This window comes from Aquila chrysaetos, chromosome 4, assembly GCF_900496995.4.
Source record: "Aquila chrysaetos chrysaetos chromosome 4, bAquChr1.4, whole genome shotgun sequence".
Lineage (NCBI taxonomy): Eukaryota > Metazoa > Chordata > Aves > Accipitriformes > Accipitridae > Aquila > Aquila chrysaetos.
Window position 1 is genome coordinate 16,368,759 of NC_044007.1, and position 25,773 is coordinate 16,394,531.

General features: G+C 38.9%; 1 protein-coding gene across 9 annotated transcripts in view; it reads left to right on the forward strand.

The window, feature by feature from the left end:
* TRPS1 (transcriptional repressor GATA binding 1) overlaps positions 1 to 25,773 on the forward strand; it is a 222,280-nt gene that overhangs the window by 45,271 nt on the left and 151,236 nt on the right. For 8 of the 9 annotated variants that reach the window (XM_030012201.1, XM_030012205.1, XM_030012209.1 and 5 more), the window contains 2 exons: positions 10,517 to 11,646; positions 19,514 to 20,117. In XM_030012201.1, coding sequence (XP_029868061.1) covers positions 10,517 to 11,646; positions 19,514 to 20,117 — 1,734 coding nt within the window. The remainder of the gene's footprint in view (positions 1 to 10,516; positions 11,647 to 19,513; positions 20,118 to 25,773) is intronic. The other variant, XM_030012210.1, reaches the window with a different exon arrangement.

Below are 25,773 nucleotides of genomic sequence, written 5' to 3' on the forward strand. Positions count from 1 at the left end.
TTTTAAGTGATTTAAAGTTTTCCTCTTTTTTCAGAAACTCTGCAACTTCTTTGTGGAGCAGCAAATCAAACTAAGGTTGTTACTAGGCGTAAAAGCTGCAATCTTTGAACTGCTGTCTTATTAAAGATCACTTCACTGTCTTGTGTCAGACACTCTCTCCTGTCAAACTGTGATTAGAAAGCAAATACGTGATTTAGTTAAAAGAGGTTAGAAGTGAATAATGTCAGAATGTGAAATGATCGTTTATAATTAGCACATAGTATGATGTTAATACCTGGATTTCCTGCTATAGTTTCAGTTTGCTGACTCTGGGGACAGCATCTTAGAGCAACTGATCCATGCTGTCAGGAAGACATTCAAACTGGAACAGCTCAGGCATATAGTATAGAGGAATTTGAGTTTCTAAACACACTTTCATTTCCTCCAAACAATTGTTTCGTTAGGTCCTTAGTTATTTATAGGAAAGTTTATGCTTGATTAGAATGAGCTGGACACTTTTCCTATGCAGTACTTTCAGAAATAAAACAGATGTGTGAGCTATCTCAGTTTGAACTGATAGAAGGAGAAATAAAACAGCTGAACCTAGACTATACTTGTCTACTAAACCCTGGCAGTAAGATACTGCAGGGGAGACAAAAAGTGGTAGGAAACAGCCCATAGATAATGTACTTAGGATCAGTCTTTTCTCAGACAAAAAACATTTTCCAAAATAGAACAGAGAGCCTATACAATGTTGGCAATTTATTTTAACAAAAAAAAAATTGGATCTGGAAACTTAATTTTTAAGAGTGCTAATTTTCCCTGCCCAATTTGGGAAGAGAAGATTAAATAAGCTTTTGTGGCAAATGCCATACTTCATCACTTGCACATGCACCAGATGTTGATCCAGAACATGTCAGAAGATAAGTAACTGATTAATATTTTTATGCTTTCTCCTCCCCCACTCCCAATACAGAGCAGCTTTGTGAGATTCATAAACACAGTAAAAGAACGTTTGAAAATCCCCTTTGCACCCACACTTGTTTATATTGCTACTACGTCCATTTTGGAGGGGATTTTTCTAAGGCATCTGAACGGCTGGTGTCTCCTGCTGCAACGAGGGATCATATTGATTGGAGCTGTGGTTAAAATTGGTTCAGTCAAACTCTTGAGTAACACGGAGAGGGAACTGAATAGTTGGTTCATCTGAAAAATATTACTTTGTATAGGTACTGGGTTAAAGGAAAATAATCCCTTTGTAATTAACTTGAAATAGTAGTGGACTGGGCTTAGGGTCTGATTTATTGATCCCCTTGCACTTAACAAACTGTTCTGTTGTAGCTGAGGTGGAAGTTATCGATGGATTTATGGTCTCAGGCCAGGGAGCTGGGCGCAGAAGCCAGAGGATGAAGATAACTGATCTGGCTCACAGCGGTCAGGCGGAGGCGACGGTATATGAAGATTTGTAGTAGTGAGGGATGCTACTGAGCCCTGTAGTTTGCATTCATAACAAAAGCAAACAAAAAGCAATGGAAAAATACCTGAGTGCAGAAATCTGCAGGTAGGTAGGGATGTGGTCCCTTTGCTGAGGGCGTGGAAGAAAGAAATCAAATGCATTTTTGGACTTATACCACAGAAGTGAACTCCGTCCTAGAAAACTTAACCCCCCCCCCCCCCCCCCCAACCAAAAATCACCCCTCAACCCTAAACCCAGCCTTTAGGGGTTTTTCTGTATTGCAGTCAGAAAACCAGTAGGGATACACATTTGGTTTTATATCCAGGTATGCAAATGTTGGGACTGTGTTTTGTAGTACCTAAAGAGGATTTGGCTGGGAACTGTGTAAATAATTCAAGCTTTCTGGCCTTACTACTGTGTAGATTTTTACTTAATTTGAATATTTAATCCAGCAAGTTTCCTTTGTCTTCATTGAAAATGTTTTGTTTTGAAAATCTCCTGTACTCTTTGTTCACATTTTCGTCCTCGGAGGTTTTTGGTTCATTGAGTTATAATAAATTCCATAGGATTGGGTAAAATCACTGAGCTCTTTCTGGGAGATTAACTTTCTTGCCAGTATAGGTTTCAGAAAACATTTGCTAGCACACCTCTGAATTCCCAGAGAATGTGTTAATCAGCTTTGTTGCTTTTATCAGAACAATATTTGAAGTGAGTTCAGTGGATCAGCTTTTGCTGATGCTCCTCATTACTTTTCTTCACATTTAGTTAATTGATCAATCTCTATTGGCAGCTTTGTCTTGCCGGATATTTTAGCCTATGTATGGCTTTGTGGATGTGCCTAAAGCAGTAGGCTTTAGACAGGATCTAAAGACTTCACTTAGAGTAAAATTCAGGTGACTAAGTTAATAGCTATGCCGCTTGAAACCATTGCTTTGCTGCTATATGATTAAGTCTCCTTCTGTGTTTGATCTAATGACTCTTTAATGTATATGGAAAGGTCTGGAGACAGGCAAGTTTCTGGCAAGTAGGCAGGAGTCTTTTTTCCATCCCCAAATTTTTTTATGAGTAGTGAGTGGGACAGCTTCAACAGAAGGGTTGGAGAGTGCTGTCTTCCACATACCAGCTTATAGCTAAGGGGTAGGACGTTGCCCAGCAAGGGAGAAGAAGCGGGCTTGCATCTCCTCTGACAGAGCAAGGAAAGGAGCCTACGTTTCCTGTTTCCTGAACAAGTGTTCAAGCCATTAGACTATTGTATAAAAGGGAGCATGACCCCATTTCCTGATACGTTTTAAAAGAAAACAGTGTCCCTCAAAGAAGGGACAGAAATGTCTGCATTCAGGTGAGGGTTTCAGATGGCATGTCCCAAAGGAGAAGGGTATTCATGCAGCCATGAATAAAGACATACTGCAGTGCTCAGCAGTTCTCAGAGTTGACTCCAGGCAGCTTCACATTGTGCGTCTTACCTTTGAGGAGCTTCCTGCTCAGCATGGCCCTGGTTCTGGAGCTTACTGTCACAGACCTACCTCCTCTTATGTTCAGCCATTAAAGAGATTCAGACTCCTGTCTAAAGTACTAAAAAGTGTTGTGGTTTTGTTTTTTTTTTTTTAATCCAGCCCTCTCATTTTGATTGTTTCATGGTTTTAGATACTAGACTGCCATATAAGATAAGACAAATTTCTGAAAAGCCATGGACTGATAAAAGCCATCCAGAAGTTTCTTGATTTTATTTAGGTGAGCCTGGGGGGAAAAAAGGAAAAAGAAGAAAGTATTACATTATCTTACTATCCCACAGACTAATGAGAGATTGGCGGCAGATTTTTTCTTTTATGGTTCTAGACATCCAGTACTGTAAGAGTTGTCCTATACCACTCAGCCTAATCCTTTGTCGTATACGGATATGGGTAACAACTTTTCCAGGATTTTCACAGCAACTGAGAGCACTTCTGGATGTCCAGCTACCAGACTGCTCAGTGTCCTAGAAAGTGGCAGAAGTGCCCACACACGCAGAGTGTGTAAAGCTCTTCCTTTTGTCTCCTTTATAAATCAGTGGTGAGCTCCATGTGCCTACGCAAAGTTACGCACGTGTGTTTTTTAGCGGTCTGGATTTCAATATATCAAATCTGGCAGCTTCTCTGTTCTCATGTTAGAAGTGTGTGACTAGTATAAAGTCTGGTCTAACTAGGGTTCAGCTGAATGAGAACCAGTGGTTTTATTAGTAGCTTCTGCTTTTTATCCTCTACTCTTATATTAGCAGTTTGATTGAATGTCAAAGCTGTGAAGGTAAGACAAAAAAACTGTAGGGAGTTTGTAGGGGTACAGATGTAATCAACATCCCTTCTCATGTTAAAGGTTTTCCTCTACTTTTTTGGTTGTTTTGGCAAAGGGACTTTTTCAGGTATGGTGAGGATCTAGACTGGAGGCATAAACAAGTACAGCATTTACTTTTGTATTAGTAACAAATCAAACCTTCTTAAAGTTCAACTTTGTCATCAGGTGGGCTTCCTGCAAGGTGACATGGATACATAACTCGTTGACATGAGCAAATGAAAACATGTATGTGAATGAATTTCATTTTCCTCACATGCTTAGGCAAATGGATCCAAATTTTATATTGTTGGTCTTATTGACTGTAGCTCAATTGTCCATAAACCAGGAATTAGATCTAAATAAACTGACCAACTATTGCTGAATATGATGTATCCTGATCTCTTGGACTAGATTGTGCCGTGCTAGATCTTGAAGGGTGTGCTAGAACAGAACTCGCATGAAGGTGTGGTGTCCCAGAAGGCCCATTTAATCTGTCAGCTTTGTTGCAGACTCTCCCTGGGGACTTCCCTGCTTAAACTGAAGGCTGTGAAGCTATCTTGGGTGTTACACTTGCATGTGTGCATACCTGTTTATGTTGAGTCTTATTTCGGGGTCATGATCAGGTTTGGAGACTGCCTTGCACACTGAGAGAGTCACACCTCAGGAACACAGGAGTCAGTCATCTCTTTTAAGCCAGAGACATGAAAAGGAAATGGTGGCAGGTGGAAAAATGGGTGGTGGTAAAACACATGTATAAGTACATGCATATGCTTGTGCTTGTGTATGTGTGTATACATATATGTGTTTCTTTTTCTCATATATATATCTGCATACACAGATATATATATATAAATATTATGTGAAAAAGCACCTGTGGTCTTACAGGCATCTAAATTCTATATGGACTATAGCTCATAAGTAATGATTTATATTGTTATATGTAGTAGAAATTCTTTATATCATTTCTGTCGAGACACTAGCAAGTTTACTATTCAGAATGATACGCAGTGATTTACAGCATGTCAGCTACTAAATAGTAAGTGCCTGGGAACATTCACTTGCTTTGTGTCAGAACTGAGCTATTTTAGCCTTTCAGTGAGAAGTATTCTACCCTCATATTAGAGCATTCAGATAGGCAGTTTATGTGGAACAAGTGACGTGATATATATTCACAGCGTTCAAGGCAAAGTTGTTTATGCGTTAATATTTCTCATCTTTATGCGTTAATATTCCTCATCTTTATGCGAGGGATGTCTGGTAGTGTTTGAAGAGAGGTTAATGAAGAAAGTTGGTGAGACTAGTAATAGTCACAGATACATTTAAAGATCCAAACTGCTAAGCTAGCCCACAGAAATGATGAGAGCTCAGAAAGTAAAGTTGCTAGGGAAGAAGGAAAGCAGCTAGATTTTCTTCTGGTATAAATCAGAGCAAGTTTGCCTCGAAGTCTGTGAGGCTGTGTGTTTACAGTAGCCAACAAACTGTCTGGTCATTTTATCTATACAGAGAGAATAGAAGGGATGGTGCTTCTTTTAGGTGCTAGGTACTAGTCTACTAGCATTAGCTAGCAAATGAAAGTCTTGATTCTCTGTTCTTTACTTTTGTTGGTTTTGCATATCTGGTCTCCTGACCTTAATTTAAGTCCTGTTGTTGTTCTGTCACAGTCTTTGTTTTAAAAATACCTTTTAAATTCTGATGTCAAAAACCGTACTGGCTTCAATGGCAACAGAATAAATCTCAAGAAGAATTCGCTCATCTTGAATGAATGTGACCCGATAGTTTGCTTTCTTGTTTTGGTAAGTATGAATAGCCTAGAAAGCCAGGAGTTTGCTCTGAGTCCTTGCCTCACTTGTGCAACATAGTTCTGTCTACATATAAATTAATCACTGTGTGGTAATTAGTTTTAAGAATATACTCTGAAGATTCTCCTAGTTTTACATGCAGAGAGCAAGCGAGTGAGAGGGACTGAGTTCTCCATAGTGGAGGTTAGAGAACTGGGTGGTGTTACACAAACTTGCATGAAAGCCAGGAATCTGTTCTGGCCTGCACAACATGAAGAACTTCATAAATGTGGGATGGTTAAAATGTTCTGGATGCTATATTGCACAAAGCGAATGAATAAACAAGAGCATTAGAAAATATTTTAGGATTAGAAGATTAAGAGTAATTGGCAAAGGCAGACTGGATGGCTCAGGAGATTGGTAAGGGATCTAGAGCCTTCCACCTCATGATTAGCCAAAGATGTAACCCAGGTAGTCAAAAAAAAGAAGATTTATTAACATTTGATGTTCCAATGCAGATGGTTGGTCTAATTTCTAATCAGTAGTTGCAGAAGCCAGGGATTGAAGATAGTTTTACCCTGTGCCTGTAAGCCTTGCGGTTGAATCATTTATGTGGATATAGGCCACTAGTTTCTCTTGGTAGAATTTTCTTCATGAAATGTATGATACAGGAGCTGGCAGACTTTGTCTTCCTTGGTAATTTTTTTCATTTTCTGTAAGCAGTATTTGTAAACTGCTTCAGCGTAATAAAATTTAGGATTGAACTTCAAAAAGGAGGTGGGACAATAAGAGTAGGGTAGCATTTGAATCAAGGGCAGATTGAATATCAAAGACACTTTTCAAAAAAACCTTTAAGTACCTCTCCTTGTCCAAGTCCATCTATTCCATGAAATCAGTGTTTTTGGTCTGACTAATTAAGGTAACATAGACATATCTGTTGGAAACATATAGTGCAGTTACACATCTTTGTTGAAGTATTTGCCAACATGCTTTAGAAAGTACCTCTTGAAACACTGTCAGTTATCATGTTATCTTTTCTCCTCTTTCTGGCTTTTTTTGGAAATATGCATAGTGTATGAAGAGACAGCTTAGTTGTGTTAACACATGAACTTCAATCCTTGTGGTAAATTCTTTCCCAGTCTTCTAGATTTTGATAATTTTCCCCATTAGTGAATGAATTTAACGATTAAGAGTTTTGAGTTTTCAGGGAGTCTTACTGTGAAATATGTTTCAGTTTAATCCCAGACTGAGACATGGCTTTGAAGGGCAATTTTTGAAGAATATGAGTGCAACCATCTCAAGTGCAATAATGGAGAATAATTCTAATAGCTATCTTCCTCTATACAGCATAATAATACCAACTATATTGCCGTAATTGAGGTGCCGCAGGAGTAAGTGATAATCCCAAGGTCTCACAAGCAAGCGACAGCGAAGGAAAGAACTAAATCAGATTTCCACAGTCTAAATAGATGCCTTGTATGTTAGCTTCCCTTTAAAAAGAGAATTATGAAGATTTATTTTCTTCTGTGGCTATTGAGGGAACTGTTGATCTATAGGTGCTCTTACATTTCCAGTGCAAGCTGTACCTGTACTTGTGACTGCCACTAGTTATGTCAGCTGGCACTTTGGACTCCACTGCTGTAATAGAATTGCAGAATTGTAGCATTGTTTTTGTTTAGTTTCTTCTTTATGCTGGGGAGGAGTGTCTACTTAAGAAAATATAACTCTGTCAGGGCAAAGCAGGGGACTAGGTTTTGCTGGGATCGGAATGAAATAGGAGAATAAATATGAGAAGCTATCACTTCTGATACCACACAGAAATGTGGGTATTGATTTCTAGGGTGTGTGTGTATATACACACACATATACATATATTTTCACCTTTCTCGTCTTTCTCCTTTAGTTTTCCTCTTTCTGGGGCAGGTCAGGGAGAGCAGGAGGTTAAGGAAAATTACATACCCAGTGAAGGAGTTTAGTGCCTGTACATAGAGATACGATATGTAACTGAAAAATCTGAAAGTCAAGCCAAGACTTGAGCAGAGTGCATGAATCCAAACAGTTCTGCCAATGTGTAGGCTTTTTCCAAATTTGGCTGGCTGAAATCTGAAACAGCTTCAGTTTATACCATCACTTGAAGTGCTTCTCCCAACCTTGTTGCGTGGAAGCCAGTTTCTTCAGTTCTCTTCACCTGATGACCCCCAAGGAGGCTTTTAGTAGGTTTTGTTATGCGTGAAAAATGGCTTTTGAGTGTAATAACATTAAGATGACTCTGTGTTACCTTTCACGTACATGCTTTCCAAATAGGACGCATTATTTTGAATTGTGGCAGGGTAGTCAGCGAAATGCCAACCCAGTAATTGGTAATCAATTACATTCCAGTGCTGTAAAGATTGTGTGTGTGTCCCCCATTGCAAGACGTTAACACAAATAGTGTGAGAATACTTAATTCTGTTTTATCTTCTTGTGATGCAGATAAGGATGTATTAGCATGGGACACAAATTTGCTATGTAGGCCACTAAGCAGGATTAGCACAACTTAAAGAAATGATGTGATTTACAGTCCATTGTATAAAATGCTAGTGCTAATAATATGTTTTTCCAGTGTTCAGAAATAAAAGTAATTAGCAATGAACAGCAGCTGGGATTATTGTCACTCACAGTTTCTAACTGGTGTCTACAGAGTGTCTGCAAAATAGGTTTGTTATTTGTAGTTTCTGTGAATGGACAGTTGAGAGTAATGGATGTATTTACTCATTAGAGCCACTTAAGGTAAAGCATTTTGGCCAGTTTTCTGTGCATGCATAGAACAAACGTAAGTATCTAATTAAATGAGCAAAACCAGATCACCTTGCAATTTATGTAATTGCACAGCGAGCTGCTGTTATTTTCTGTTTACCATAATTCCATCAGTGTTTTCTTTAAGTTGTCTTTCAACACTGTTGAGACTTTGAAATAATGCAATGGATGGAGACCTGAAGTGCCAGATACTGTAGAGCAGGCGCAAGTCCCACTGTTGTCAGTGGATCAGGCTCAGCATGGCTTTGTCTCCAGTTCTTGCTCGCCATAAAATGAATAAAATGAGATATTTTCTGCAGTACAGTAGATCTGTTAAAACATCCCTCTTCCAAAGAATCTCTTCAAAACCAAATTCATAACTTGATACCAGAACTTGTTTAAGTGAAAATGTTACTACAGTGAAGTCCTAGCTATTTGGCTGCCCAACTCACCATTGCCTAATGAGATATGTTTCCTAAACAAACGGAAAGCAATTTTCAGTTTATTTAAGCAAAAGTTTTAACCAACGCATGAGAATTGTACTTTCCTTAAAAAAAAAAAAAAAAAAAAAAAGGCATTGGAGGCTGAATAGCAGCAGGTCATTATATCATGATTTAGCAACTCATTGACTCACTATATGTGTTCAATTCTGATGGGATACAAAGGATAGCATCTCATTCTCTGAGCTAAATGGCTAAAAGGCATTTATATTAAATGCATTTAAAAATGTTTACGTTCTGTGCTCTCTGTGTGTCTGAGTCTTTCTGTATGGTGTGATACTGAATGAGAGCAGTGATCACATGTTTTCTTTGTGGCACAGCTGTTGAGGAGGAAAAGAAAAATAATTACACCATTTGCCTAATGCATTATAACTGAATCCTGCAGAAATGTAGTAATACACTCACTGGTTGGGAGAATGGAAATCAAACCCTGTGTGGAAATTTTATATTCCCTGTAAGGCCTCTCTTGGGTGTAAAAATTGAGAATGTGACACATGGAAGCTTCCGCATATGTCCTTGGTGCAGTGGTATAGACTGGATGATGGGAAAGGAGTAGATGTCTGTGGATTTCGGGGGTAAAGAGGAGTTATCTTCTGGATGGTGTACGCTATTTACTATTCGGGAAAAGAAGTAGAGCAATGGTGACATTTTTTGTCAGGAGAGCCTTTCTTTGGCTTTCAAACCAGTTGTATAGGAGCAGCAAATCTCCCCCTGATGTCAGGGGCAGGTGTGGTGCACTCCTGGGAAGGGCAGGCCTGCCTGCTATGAGAACACAGGGTTTAATAACATAAGCCCTGGAAGCCTTGTTTCCTTCCTGCAGACCATTTTGCTCAGAGATCATGAGAACAGTTAAGTAGACCTACCTTTTTTTTTTTTTTTTAATTAGTGATGTCAGGGACTTGGGTGTGGTAGGTTTCTTTGCCACATGCCATTTTTCTACTGTAGTTTTTCCATCCTTGTTTTACTAAATTGAGCTCTGTGCATGAGAGGAACAGAAGATTTCCTTGGAGAATGTCTGTACTGAGTAATCTTTGAGAAAACCGCCTTTTGTTTCAGACATCAGCCACTATGGCTGTGTTAAAAGGCGTCCTGGCGGATACTGGATACTCCTATAGGAATAGTCTTTATAAGAACTGGTCATACTCTGACCCAGCAAACTGAATTTGTTATTTCAAATTTAGTTTTTGTTTGCTCATATTTAGAAAGCAATTCTCTTGGACTGTTAAGCATGAATATGGTTAAAACATGTAAGTAAGTGTATTGAAAGAAAAAGTCTGAGGACTCGTTCTTTTGTTCCACACCTGGTAGAGACTCCCAGCAAAGTCTCCTGTCAAAGGGTTCAGGGATATGGGAACTGGTTATTGGATCTTCTATCAATGACATGATTTAGTGAAGGAAGGAATAGTCCTATCAGAGAATGCTGAGTTAAGATCATGTTGTGTACGTGTGCCTCAGTTTCACCAAATAAATACATTTATTATTCATATGGAATATATATTCAGCTATGTGAAACATTTCAAAATCTTCAGCAATAAATGCTAAATACATGAGGGTATATGTATGATGTCTTACCACATTAGTACAAATGACAGTGGTGGTGATGGTTAGTGAAAGAGGCTTATGAATTAATTGCTTTCTATGTATCTTTTTTTTTTTCACCCTTCCTTGCTATTTGAATAAATCTACAGTGGAGCTAAAATGATGTTATTCTTTATTCACAGGTTACTTTAGGTGGAACCTTTATTGGAATTGGGCGGAAAACTCCAGATTGCCAAGGCAACACCAAGTACTTCCGCTGCAAATTCTGCAATTTCACCTACATGGGCAACTCCTCCACTGAACTAGAGCAGCACTTCTTACAGACTCACCCAAACAAAATGAAAGCAGCCCTTCCCTCCTCTGATTCTGGTAAAACTTCAGAGAAAAACTCCAATAAATCCAGTCCTACTCTTCGACCATGTGATTCTGGAGACTTGGGGAAGTGGCAAGACAGAATCACTGTAAAAGCAGGAGATGATACACCAGTTGGATATTCGGTGCCCATCAAGCCAATAGATTCCTCTAGACAAAATGGTACCGATACAACCAGTTACTACTGGTGTAAATTTTGCAGTTTCAGCTGTGAATCGTCCAGCTCATTGAAACTATTAGAGCATTACAGCAAACAGCATGGGGGAAGCCAGGCAGGAAGCCTTCACCCAGATCTGAATGATAAGCTTTCTAGGGGATCTGTCATTAACCAGAATGATCTAGCCAAAAATGCAGATGGGGAGTTAGTGTCAAAGACAGAAAAGGGTGCGAGTGTGGCAAAAAAGAAAGACTTGACTAGCAAAGGAGCAGAGGACAGCATGGTGACAAGCTACAACTGTCAGTTCTGTGACTTTAGGTACTCAAAGAGCCATGGCCCAGATGTAATAGTGGTGGGCCCACTTCTCCGTCACTATCAGCAGCTACACAACATTCATAAATGTACCATTAAGCACTGTCAGTTCTGTCCCCGAGGCCTCTGCAGCCCAGAAAAGCACCTTGGAGAAATTACTTACCCATTTGCTTGCAGAAAAAGTAATTGTTCCCACTGTGCTCTCTTGCTTTTGCACCTGTCTCCAGGGGTGACAGGAAGCTCTAGAGTCAAACACCAGTGCCATCAGTGCTCATTCTCCACTCCCGACGTGGACGTTCTCCTGCTCCACTATGAGAATGCACATGAAGCCCAAGCGTCTGATGTCAAACCAGAAACAAACGCCCTGCCAGGGGCAGAGGGGCCGCTGACGCTCAAGGAGAACAAAGAACACTCATGTACCAAATGTGACTTTACCACCCAGGTGGAAGAAGAGATTTCCCGACACTACAGGTACAGTGAAGTTTCAAATGATTAATGATAGGAAACCAAACAAACAGCCCTCCCTTAGTTCCTTAATTAAATGTCACCGTTCCCCAAACATTTGAGGAAACTGGAAATCAAAATATGAATGCGTATAGATATAAATCTTTACAGCCAGAGTCCAATCCAACATCCACTTTGTTTTGGAAAACCACCAGCTAAGTCAGTGGATTTAATTATACATTTAAACCTGTGCAAAGAAGAGGGAGATTTGGATTTGTGTGCAGATGCTGAAGTTCCAGCATATTTGAGGTTTGGTCAACTATTTTCCACCCAGAATCTTTTAGGTACTATTTTAGTTCAGGCTTTTTACCAGAAAGCTGGCATCTTCATTCAGTAGGGGAACACAAATGGCTTTACTTTCCAAGATAGACTATGAATCCTTTCATGCTCTGTAACAGTGCTTCAATGTACTACCTTTTTGTAGTATTTTCCATTCCCAAGTCCAGCAATGCAATAATTAGTTTAAGAGCATTCCACTGCTGTTTTGGTGTTGGTTTCACACTGGGAGCAGACACTCTTTTGTCTGTTGATGTCATCCCCCAAGATCCTTTTGCAGATGCTTATTTTCATGTCGTTCTATTTATTTTAAATGCTAATGTTCCTATTTGGAGGTGGACGAAGCCAGTCTCCTGACTCAGTCTGACACAATGTCATAGTGGCAGCCAACTCCCTGCTAAACTTCTTGGGTCAGTTCCTGGGCTGTTGTAAACTGGCAGTCCAGTTTACATCAGAGGAGGAGCTGGCTCTTAGGCTTTCTAAAGAGCAACAGTTATGTGCCGCTGCAAAAGTGATGTTAAATATTAGAAAATCATGCTGAATATGTTAATAGTTAAGGCTAATGCGTCAACAACAACGGAAAACTCAGTATCTATCTCATCTGAAAGATCTTTGCATGGAAGCCAGCTAGAATGAAGACAAAAGAAGATGCATTTTCAAAGCTAAAGCTTTGTTAAAAGCTCAAGAAGCTGTGCCACGTTTAATAGATTCCAAGACATCCAAAATTAACAAAGGCAGACTGGGGCATGATACTTTAATAGAGATTAAAGCTGGGGGCATCCAAATGTTGCCCAACAGAGGGCTGCATTGGCAATGTATCAGGAGTCTATTTAAAAAAAAAAAAAAAAAAAAAAAAAAGCAGATTGCTCATCTTTAATTTGGAGCTAGGGCCCACGGAGGATTCAGGTCCCAGCATGCAGTGCCCCATTTTTGATCCAAGTGGGCCTGAGGGATGTTGTGCGGATTAATTAGTTAATGTTTGTAAACTGCTTTGAAGATGAAAAGTGGTATCTAAGTTCCAAGCATTATTATAGCAGCTTTGAGCCATGCTGTAGAACTCCATAGGCAGCACTTTGTCCGCCGCTGGGGCATGGCACGATCTTTTTTTAGTGGTTAAATAACTGGAAGATTGAAATGGCTCCTTGACTGAAAAAAACGCTTTTATTTTGCTGCAGCTGGTAATTTAAGTTTTAACAAGCACGCCTAGTTAAAATCCTTTTTCCCAAGGAAAGGAGAAGCCATGACTTTCAAAATTAAGTGCTAAGTCTGAGACAGGGTAGCAGTAGCTTCTGCTTTGGAGGGCTCAGCACCCTGTGCCTCTGGCAGTTGTCACAGGGAGCTGCACTGTGGAAAATCAAGAGATACACTTAAGTGTTCGAATCTCAACTGGTTGTCTAAAATTAGGCTATTCTGTTTAAGACATTCAAGCAATGTATTTTGTTAAGCATTCAGTCTACAACATTATTGAGTACTCTGAGGATGTTGTGTAATTAATGCGAAGTACAGCATCCCCATAACTGCCAACTTCTTTCCCCTTCTTCTGCCCTCCCCCCTTTTTGAGTTTTGTTTCTTTTCTACGGGTACTGCTGCTGTTTTCCCCCACTGTGCATCTTCTTTGAAATCACAGAAGTTAGTTCAGTTTGTGGTAGGTGCTCTGTAATGGCAAACACCAGCAGGTTTTATTGCTTTTCTATGCATAACCTAGTTTTCACTCTATCAAACTAAAACAAATGGAAAGAGAGACTTTTGGGGCATTATAGCTTCTATTTTTATTACTATTATTATTCTCAGGCCTTTTTTTTTTCTTTTAAATAGAAGTTTTGCATGTATTGGATATGTATTTTCTTTCCCTTGTTTTTATTTTATGAACTAAAGATAACAGAATATTTCAGATTTTAGAAAGTAGAACATCTATACAATAGTAGTTTTAGGGGGTTATGTGACACACAAAAACATCCTGATGTGGAGTCAGCTCACAACCTAGCCAGCCTTCTCTGTGGCTTCATCAGAGTTAATCTCAATAAAGCTGTTATGCCACACATTATGTATTTCTGATGTATTTAAAATGCTATACATGCACATATATCTAAAACCTGTCCATTTATATAATAAGGAGCTGAATGGATTCTAATTGTAAACATAATCCTAAGCATTAATGTGGTGGCAGAAAGTGTTCTGCTGCTCACATATTTAAGTTTACCCTTGATAATTTGTGAGTATCAGAGCTGGCTTTACATGCTACTTACATATTTTGGTTCATGTATTTTTTGTCTGCATTTTTCACTATTTTGGTTTTTGAGTCATATGCCTGAACAGCATGCTTAATTTCTTTTATTTTGTTTCCTTTTGGCTCTACATCTACAATTTCACATGCGTCTGCTAGCTAAAAAATTTTCTATGTCCCAAAATTATTCCTTTGCAGGCATGTGTTTGCAACAGTATTAGAATTTGCAACAGTGGTTCTTTCCAAGTTTTCTGTCTACAGAAACATATACATACACTTAACACTCATTCAGTATTTCTTGACATGATTATTTGAGGGTTGTTCAGTTAAATTTGAAGTTAATGAATCACGTTGCCCTTGAGTTTACTTGTATTTAAACCTCACTAAGATGTGCTTACTCAAATAAATCCCCAGAAGGTTTATTGGCCTCCATTTTCTACTAATTCTGCTACTACTCATTTTCCATTATACCTCTGAGGAATCAGGTACTCTTCATGTTCATTGTGAAGTTTAGTTTTTCCTCAAAACTGTCTGGTATTCTGATGAGCTAAAAGATGCCAGCACTTGTAATTTAGATAAAAATCATACTGAGTATTTGGGGAAATTTTGTGTGTTGGATCACTTAGTCTAGAGATTATTTTCCTGCTTGCTCCAAAATAATTAATTTTTAAATTTTATTTTTTTCTTAAAAATGAAAGAGGCTTCTTGCAGAAGTGGTTCTTTTTTTTTAACTTTGCTAAAAGAAGTGGGAAAACAATACCTTTTCTCATTTTTGCAAAACTTGGAATTTTTCATGTAAATCCTTAATTTGTCAAAAAAACTGACAGAAAACATTTGATCACTGCTAGTAGTAATTAAAAATGCTGCGCTGAAAAATGCTTTAAACTTCTTTTAAAAAAAGATAGCGTAGCGATTCCTTAAACAACTACAAAATAGAAAAAGAAGATAGAAGGACACAAATATAAGCTTTGGCAATGGTGTAGAATCATTTTTCTAATAAATTAATTTGAAAATGTGGATGACAGCAGTTATGTAGGGTTCTCTTCTGAAATTAATTTCGAGTTAATTTGAAATTAAATAGTTGCTGACTTCTTAAAGATAAGTGGGGTAGAGAGGTAAAAGGCAAAAGGGTGCTTGGGGCTGGCACCTCCCCAGCGCCAGGGCTGCACGTCAGGGACAGGGGTGTCGGGGCTCTCGCACTGTCAGGCAGCAGAAGCCGGAGCAGGGTCTTGGACGTGCAGATGATGGAAATGTGGAGCCTTTGGGACACTCCCCAGAGAAGCCAGCTGAGGGCAAAAGTGTAAATTGAGGCCCACCAGCTCCTGGTTTTTCGGCAGAGCAGGAGCTTTCACTCATTGAACAATAGCAGCAGCTGCGAGGACCTTTTCCGTCCTCCTGACACCTTAATTCACTGCTCTGAACTTGTTTGCTCTTGCCAATGGCTTTTGCTCTCCTTTCATCTCAGCCTTGCTTTGCTCTTCGCTCTGCCCGTTCTCCTCCCCTTTCTGACCCTCTGCTGAATTTTCTTGCTTGCTTTGCTCGCTGCCTTTCCTTCTGAGTACCTTCTGCTCCCCACAAGCCTGAGTGCAGCACCCATCCCAAAAATAAACTTTCTTATAAGCCTGTTCCTTCATGAGAAATGCTAGTAATTACTATATTCATAATGAAATTCAAACCGTGCAAAAAAATGGGAGTGATACGACAGCCATACCTTCATCCAGAATATTTTCTGTGCCCTAGAGCCTAGGAATGTCTTCAGGTAATTTAAAAAAAAAAAAATATTACTTGTTTTGTAGCGGATGGTGTTTTGTAATACTTCAGACTAGTTAGAAGTATGTCAACAAGACTTAATTAACAACTGGCTAGTGTCAGGAGTATCACAGCCTATTAGAAAGCTCAAGTAAAGAGCATTAAATCCATCTGAAAAACCCTGTTTAATCTCTCCAACTTCAAGATTTTGCAAGGGAAAATCCTTATATTTTATAGCACCCAATTCAAGTACATTTCAGTACAAATAAATAATGATAGGATTTTATTAAGTTGTCAGAATATAACAGTGCAGCGAAGGTTTGGCCTGAATTTCTTGACATTTAATCTTGGGATTGGGCCATAAATGTTTTAATGTCCACGGATAATCAGGTCTCTGATGTATTTTGTAGTGAAAATAATAATGCTAAGGGACATCAGTGGATAGGATGACATTGCCATTTCAATGCCACATTGAAGATAACTGCCAGCTTATGGCTTGAACCTGCTGTTAGTTTGCCTGAGTGGTGTATAAGCAAGATCATAGAAAGGAGAATGCTGTTTCCTTCTTCGTTTACATTGCTTTCTTCCATACTGACATTTTCCTCCAACATCTCTCCTTTGATCAGCTGTGTATCAATACACTGTATTGCACCTGATGAATTCAGAGTTTCAGATGGTATACCAGTGGTTTAGCTGTAAAGTGTAACTTTCAGGTAATGCACGGGAGTGCTTATTGTGTCCTTCGCAAATGGGAATTTTTAAAATTTTGTTGCTTAGCTTTGAGGAGCTTTGTGCACAAATCTAGGTGTAACTTGGGCCATTAGAAACTTGGGGTAGGTTTAAAGTCTGGTATAAAAAGAAATCAAACATTGCCAACTTGTTTCCTTGATTGCTATCAGGGTGGGGTGAAAACAGTCAGAGATGAAAACATTTTCTTTTTATGCCTTGTTCTGGGAAAGAATAAGTTTCCAACTTCCAAAAGTTCTCTAATAGCTGATGATAGTTATTATTTTATTATTGAGACTGTGACTTATATTAGACAGTTCAAAACTTTAGCTTACTTTTCAGAGCTTGGGGATAGAATAATATACAGGACAAACCCATGCAAAAAATGAAGATTTATAATGTCAGTTGCAGAGATTACTTTTTAATGCATACTGGAAAAGTATATGTCCTAAAAAAAAAGCCTGTTGGGTTACTATCTACCTAAATCAGTCCTTGTCTTTTCTACATCACAGTACCTATCACAGTCTCACAGAAAAATGAAGGAATGCCTGTATGACTCTCTTTGAATCAATTATAAATAATTTAAATGAACAAACCTTTAATGTAATAAAGGTGATTTTAGCTGGGCCTCAGCCATGTAGTTACAACTGCATCTAATATTCAGCATTTATTTGTGGCCTCAGAAGTGTGGTACCACTCCTGTGGTGTATGCTGCTCCTGATCAAAAACATTTAGCCAGCATGGAAGGGGCGGCAGGGTGGGGGAGGCAAGTTAGGCAGAAAAAGATCAGCTGTTTGGAGGTGTGATATCTGTAGATGAGAGCCAAGTTAGGAAAGGGGGTTAGCTATTGAAATAGCCAAGTTAAACAAGAGACACTTAGGGCTAAGTAGCCTCCCAAAGGATTGATAAACTTTCACATGGGGAGTGTATGCGGTTGAGCCATTAGCCCCAAATGGTGTCTTGTTTAACTTGGCTTTTGAGATAACTAGCCCCTGTCTAACCTGGACTTCCCTGATGGTATCCCACCTTTACGGGGCTGACCCTCTTTATAACTTGGCTTTTTGTATTTATAAAATGGTTTTGATCAGATAGCACTCTCTCTTTTTTTTGGTTCAGAAGAGAATTAAGCTCGGTTTAGAAAAGAATTAAGTTGCAAGAGAGAATATATTAGTGTCGCATTGAGAGACAAGCTGATTTTAATAAAATGCAATTGTAGAATGAAGAAAAAGGAACACAGCCAGAACAGGATTTTAACCCACAGCTTGCTCTCCCACAAGTAGATTTTGATGCCATAAGGCTATGTGGAGAATAGCTGACTCTATTTTTTGCATAACTGAATGAGCCCATCTAGTCCCTTAAAATGAATATAAATACAGAAAATGACAAAAAGAAAACTGATATTGCACAAGGGCTAAAAAGCTTGAATCTGAAAGTGTACTCATGTCTGTGCACTGACACAACTGCAAGAAAATCAGGCAATGTAAATAACATATGGTTTGTTTTTCCAACGAAAGGAAAGAAGGAAGACAAGGGGGTTTAATGCGTTTGGCAAGTTGTCCCTTCTAAACTATCATACTCTAAAAGGGACATTTCGTGTAGCATTCCAGTTCTACAGATGCACCGAGAGCCAAATCCTGCTCTTACTGAAGTCAGTGGGAGTTTTGCCATCGACTTCACTGAGACTAAGATTTGGCCCCAAAAGAATTAATTCTAACAATTGGAGTTGTCTGGGCAGTAACAGATTTCTCATACAAGTTTTGTCCTGTGTGGATAGTGAAAGGCTCAGTTTTTTAGCTTGGCTAAAGACACTGTTGTGACTCTCAATGCCTGGGGTGTGGATGTGTGAGTGTGTCTGTAGGGAGACGCTTTCGCAGAGTTATGTACATTTTGATGAAGGGCAGGGACGGTATTTTACTCTGCATTGGTACGACGCCGGGCGCAGCGGGGCCCGGAGCCTGACGGAGGGCTTTGACCGCTCCTGTGCTATAAACAATTATTCATAATGGCGTTACAGAGCTCATAAACAGTGTTCTGTTCCTATGATAGATACAGTAAATGGGTAACATGTTGTTCTCATGTAGGAACATATGCTTTACATAATTTAGTAATGCAGTACTTTATATAGGCTTTTAGAATAAAAACAGGAAGGCGCGTTATTCCACACTGCTCCGCAGCTCGTACCCAAGCATTCCTGTATTTGACAGGAAAACAAAGTTTGTAGTGACACAGCCAACTATTTTGCTTTTTCTTTAGAGCAGCATCTTTTAAAGTTGTGTTAAAATGTCCATAGAGAACAAATAAGTACTGTTGTGTACAACCTTCTGTCCTTTGGTGTAATCTTATCCATAACTTAACCAGAACTCCACTCAAAATCATCTTTGTCAACCAAAAGTATATGAATTTGGTGGAAAGCAAAGGAATTTTTTTAAACATCTTAACTGTCTAGCATAGATGTATACAAAGTGGGTTTTTTTATACAAAACCCCTTATCCTCTTCTAACTATTTGATTTTGGTTGAAAAAAGAGTGTTAATTCACTGTTTCTACTGCAATAGAAAGTGAAAAGTGTATTGCAGCAAACTGAAGAGGAAAAACCACAAAATCCCGGTGAAAATTATGTGAAGTTCAGAATAATGCAGTGGAGTGTGAATGAATGACAGGAGGCCATTGCAAGGCATGGGGGGAAAAAACAGCAGGATTTTTCCCTTATTATATGACACCAAAGTAAACCTGCTTGCTTTTTTTAGAGGGAATCATACTGTAAGTTCGTTTTATTTTCTTCATCTTGGTAGGTAAAACCACTGTGAGAGGGAAGGGAAGGGGAGACTCCCATGTTAATACACGTCTTGTTTTCTTCCAGGAGAGTACACAACTGCTACAAATGCCGTCAGTGCAGCTTCACAGCTGTTGACACTCAGTCACTACTAGAGCACTTCAACACTGTGCACTGTCAGGAGATGGACGTCACTACAGCCAATGGGGAGGACAGTCATGGCGTTTCATCTATCAAGGAGGAGCCAAAAATTGACCTCAAGGTCTACAGTCTGATTAATCCGGACCCCAAAATGGGGGAGCCCATATCTGACAGCATAGTGAAGAGGGAAAAGATAGAAGATAAGGAAGTGCTCAAGGAGAAAGGTTGGACAGACAGTCCCAGCGATGATCTTCGCAATGTGACCTGGAGAGGAACAGAAATTCTGAGGGGGAGCCCGTCATACACACAGACCAGTCTAGGCTTATTGACCCCAGTGACCGTTGGCCAAGAGCAGCCAAAGCCTTTAAGGGATAGTCCAAACGTAGAAGCTGCCCATCTTGCGCGGCCCATTTATGGCTTGGCGGTGGAGAGCAAGGGCTTCCTGCAGGGCGTGCCAGCCGGAGCGGCGGAGAAAGCCGGGCAGCTCACCCAGCCCTACGCTGGATCCGGGGACAGCAAGGCAAAGGACGAATCCCAGTCCTTATTACGGGTAGGAAGCTCTCTTTCTTTTTTCTCTCACTTTTTGTGATTACACGTATGTTATGTTTAATTAGGCATGCAAATGGTTTCTTCAGTTCCACAGTAACGTGGTTGGGTTTTTTTTCATGCATGGGAAAAAAAAAAAAAAAATTAAGGAAAGAGTGAAAGACTCAAACTTGTAGAGCTAAACTGGCAGGTAAATGTTCCAAAGTGTTTGCATAAAACAATGAGTATATTGATGTAATATTAGTAAGCAAGTGCTTCTGCTTTTGCTGTTTAGCTCTGATTGAATTTTGTTTAATCATTCCTGCTAATTGTGCAGGTTGATGATGCATTTGAAGAAGGAAGGTTTAGAACCCCAGAAGGCTGCACATCTGTTACACTAAAACAACTAATCACCTCTTAAATTTTGTGGTGGTGTGACAGTTCACACTTAAGCAAGATTTCACATTATTAAATATCTAAGAATATGAAACCTGAGTTAAATATTAATAAAAAGTAACCTTTTTTTTGTAAAGCAACATAATTATATATCAATTTTGACACTTGTCTCGTTGCCTTGGAAGCAAAAGAAAAAAAAAGAGAAAAGGAAGGAGCTTGGGTGATAAGAAAAGGAGAATATTTGTCACACCAAATAATTCCTATTCTGTCTTTTTTTTAAACAAAAGGACCTATATCTAAGGAACTTCCCCTTCTATCAAGGTATGCTTTTCCCACTGTAGAGAAATCTGAGGTTAGAAAAGCTCTCAAATTCTGAGGAGCTGAACAGGGAGACAAATAAGTGCCTTTCTCCTGGAGTCATCACTGCATGTTTTCAGGGACTGCTCCCTATCTGAACTTCTAGAAACTTGCTACAGGAGTGGTCAGTCCACAGACAAACCTCACTAGAATGAAAGTGATGATCAGCTATTTTTCTTTATTGTCTTTTATAAGAACATTTATAACCGTAACATCCATTACTGTAAGAGCGAACAACATGCCAGAAGAAGACAAAAGGCAAGATAAATGTTTTTTTCCATGGTCTACTAAGATTATACATAGGTATATCTGTCTCTGTATACATATATATGTCTTACAAGCTCTTTTTAAATGATGTCACTCATCTTAAAAATATTGCAGTTATTGTAATTATAAAATAATGTGTCTGTCACTTAAAGCCTGGATGTAATTTAGGGGGACCACAGTCTTTTGTACCTTACAGGTCATGAATAGTTGTTGTTGTCAGATTTTAAGTGTATGAGAAGCAGTTACGGTATGACAGGTTCCCTGTTGCAAACCTGGGTGTGTGCTCACTGTGAATGGCAGGATTATACTTCTCTCCTCCATTGGAAATACGTATAAAAATATACACATATATCTGACTAGCAGTGAAATTCATGCTGTATATATGATGCTAGTTACATCCCACTTCAATTCTTGTAGTGGTTCTTAGCAATGCACGGACATATTGACCAGAGGAGCCATTTATGTTGTGGGTTATCAGAATACAAATAATTTTCATTTATTTTTTGACTACTAAAGAATGAAAAAAAACAACTAAAAAATCTGCAAAGGGACGTGGTAGTATTCAGAATCAGCTGTATAAAGGTCTAGATTTGGTTGGTAGCTGGAGCCTAAAAACTTAGTAAGTGGTAAAATAAGGCCATTATATTATCAGTTTTAGCTATTGGTGAATATAGAAGGGGAAACTGTACACTGTCTGCTTCTTATGCCCTTTTAAAAAATAAATTCAGATGCTTTTTTAAAGTCTTTATACAAAAGCACTAATTTTTGTTTTTTTTTCAAATCAGTATTTCTATCGCTTTGGAAATATTTTGATCCCTTCTCGATTATCAGAAATATGAAGTACCTGTAATTTTCACGGTTTTCTTAAAAAAAAAAGCTTTATTGTTTTGTATTAACAGTGTATATAAATCAGTTCCTTGCATTTTAAAACGTGTACAACCCAACTTTTCTTTTATAAGGTTTGTAAAAGGATTTATTGGCAGATTAGGTCTATACCTACTGGTGAAACCATACCAACACACTTCAAAGAGGAATCACTTTTATGTACACCTTTAGCTACCTTGCTCTTTGAACTCTGTTGTGCCAAGGACTTGTTGGTCTGGGTCTTTTCCTTAATTATAGTATTTTAATTTTCACTTTTCTTCTTTGAAAATTGGGCAAGTTGCCTTTGTCAGTTTGAAATATTTTAGAAAAAAAGGGAAGGAGGTTAACTTTCTACATCTGCTGAACAGAGTCCCTAATCATATATTTCATCACTATTGATGGATAGAGGAAAATAGTGAGAATTCAAACTTCTTGAAGGTAAGGGGTGATCTGAAGGATAGGAGATTGTGGAAGATGGAGTGTGATTCTGTGAGTGGTATTAATTCCCTATTCCCCTGGATCTGGGAAGAAGATCAAAGAAACCTAACAACTCCTTTATTTTGCTCTTGATTTAGTTTTCTGTAGACAGTTATGGGATGCAGTACTGGAGCCAGGAAATAGGAAGACAAAGTGATGGTCAACTTGACCAGTGGGAGCTTGGTGTCGGGTATTATCTGACATACAGATAGGTTACATGTATGCCTGGAAGCTCACTTGGCCCAGACAGAATTAGACACTGTTCAGAAAAGAACTTCCCTTCCATTGTGGAAAAAGCTAATTTTTGTAATCCTGTGTGCCTTTCTGATTACAGCCTTACTTGTATTTTGTGTATATCAAATTAACATCTTGCACAAAATAGTCAGACCATTCTAAATCTCTGAGTTATTCTTTGACACTGTGAAATAAAAAAATACTCCATATTGTTAAGCAAGTCTCTCATGATTATCCAGTTTTGGAGAAATATGTGAAATAGCTAGTAAAAGTAGCTAATGTTGTGCTAAAAGTTGGGCCTTTCTAAAAGCAAAGTGTTAAATCAGTACATGCTTCTGGTATCATATAATGAATGCTCATGCAAAATACTGTATCCCAGGACGACTGGTGACTAGGAAACAAAACCTGTAATGAAATCACTGTGGACACCTTCATTTTTTTTTCCCCCAAAGATTGACACAGAGGAAGCCAAAAATTTGGGATTACTCAGTGAATAAACACTGTGAGAAATGGACTGAAAAAACCCTAACATATCCCTTTGGTTGTACTGGCTATTCAGTATTTATAAAGTGGTTCTGCTTATTACAAATGATTTGTAATGATTTGACAGTAGCAGTAATACCATGTGCTTTTCATTTTTTAGTTCTCTCATGACTGGGGGAAAGGAAAGGGGAGATCATGTTTTTCACATTTTTTCATATAGATAGAGGTTAATACTGCAAGTGAGTTTTCTAGATACTGAGTTTAGGAGTGATTAGCATTTTAATAAAGTATCAAAGATGATACAGATCAACTGGGGAAGGGGTGAAAATCTACAATTGCCCACAGAAATCCCTAATGCCTACAGGATAATTGTAAACTTTTGGAAATTACTTGGAGTGTTTCTCAGCTTTGCATGTTGTGTAAGCCGTTTATATGCTGCTTTCTTGCATTCCTTCCATGCATGATGGACATGTTCCCTCCCCAGACTCTGCTACAGTAGATTATTCGTGGGAGTCATTAGGGTAAGATTTCTTTCCTTTTTAGCAGCTAAAAGATCGAATCGCTTGTGACCTTTCGGGAGCTGGGGATGGTGCAGTGGCGATAGCTTGAACTCTGCATGTGTGCAAACACACATATGCAGTGGACGCACCTTTTTTTTTCCCCGAGAGCACTTCCAAGCTGTGTGTATGTAACAGAATCTTTCTCAGGGGCTTGGTACACTTCTGTGAGTAGCTTTAATTTATTTTTCTTATTAAAATGTTTCCAGCAGCTGTACTTACAGCGAAACGGTATGTTTTGCAAATGGGAATTACAAAAAATGTACCTCAGCGTGCTACAATGTAGACATTATTTCTGCTCTTCCTTAGAGTAGCTGATTTTATAGTTTAAAGATTTGTTGATACTGGAAGGTCTATTGAGATGCAAAAATGTTCCTTTTTTTGGGTAGCACATTGGCAGCCAGCAGACTCCAGGCCAGGCAGATTGTTTTAATGCTTTGACAACGCAGATCTTGGACAGCAGGAACTTTTTGCTAAACTGATTTTAAATGAAGTGTCCTGTTGTGGTATGTGTGGACACTGCAGAACAAAGTTTTCCACAAAATTGGGAATTGTGGCCTGAGCCTTCAGACCTATACGCAGACCTAGTTAGCCCACCTAAAGAAATTGGTAAACACTGCTGCCTCGCATCATAGTTTAGCTGATGCAGATGCAGAATAGCATAGATCACTGTGTCCTGCTGTGCTGCATAGACCCGAAGGCAACAGGGAGGTGCCTGTGTATTAATCGTAGTTCATGTAGTGGGGGGAATTGGGTGCTGTCAGAGGGAGAGGGATTGTCAAATTATTGCAAAGGTACTGTGATTTTTATCAAAGGCAGACTGCAGGCTGTAATGTTAAATATCTAACAGAAGTTATGTTAACCTTTGCTGTGAGCTTTTTATATGGGGCAAAGGATAAAACCAGCTCTTCTATTAAATCGAGGCTATTTTGCACCATAATGATCAGACTGTTTACACACTACAGGAAATCACGGCAGTTCAAGAAAGTTTCCACTCACTTTAAGAGGAGTTATTTTCTTTTGGTCTGTGATACTTACACTTCTGGTATTCCATATAGTGTTCTGTCTAGAGCTGGTTATATGGCTTTAAATTTGGGGGAGACAAGAAATCAGAAAAAGTTATTTATTTTCCCTCTCCCTGTTTTGCATTCTCCTATGTAGCTGATTGACAGAGCTAATTTTGAAATAAGCCCTTGGTATGTATGTAGTAAATTTATATATAATTGATTTAGTACCAGTGTAGTAAATATCAGATACAATCCCTAGTGGTGAAACATTATTTCTCCTATTATAAAGTACTGATTCCTCCACAGAGGTAGATGCCAGATAGCTGCAAAGCAGTGGAAATGCTGCACTGGCCTTTGTGATTTCCAAAAGACTTCTCTAAACATTCAGTTCTTGGCCTGAAGGATAACATAACTTTGAGGTAAAACCTGCCTCTCTGATGTTGGTAGAAGTATTGCTGCTGCCTTTAGCAGGAACACAAGGAGCAGCACAGAAAGGTTCAAGCACACAGAGCGGGATCTTGATTTAAATGTGATTTTTTGGTGGTCACTACAGGGTAATGGATGGAAGGTTTTGTGCGCTTTGGCATTGTGTCCCACTTCCAACCACCTTTTGATAGCAACATCTTAATGGTATATCTACAGAATTAAATTCAATGCATGTAATTCTATCATACATCTTATATTTAAGTTGGTGGAGGTCTTGGATGCTGCATCTCATCCCTCAGCCACTTTGGGAAAGAAAAGCAGCCCTTTTTAAAGAAGAAACATCTGAAATAGTTTCTCTGTAGCTGTATCTCATTTTTTTCCCATTTCCTCTGACTCTGTTAGAGATCTTTCAGGAAGTATTTATAGTCAAGGCCATTCATTGCCATACGGGTCCTCTAATTAGCTGAGGGGAACTCAGCAGGCACTGTGTCTTACTAATGCACAGAGCTCTGTCAGGTCAGAGAGCTGCCAAAGTCTTTCGGTTTTTTTAGAAGCACCTGTTTCCACAAGTCTCTGCCTGGGGAGGCAGTGGCTACTTTTTTAGATATAACTA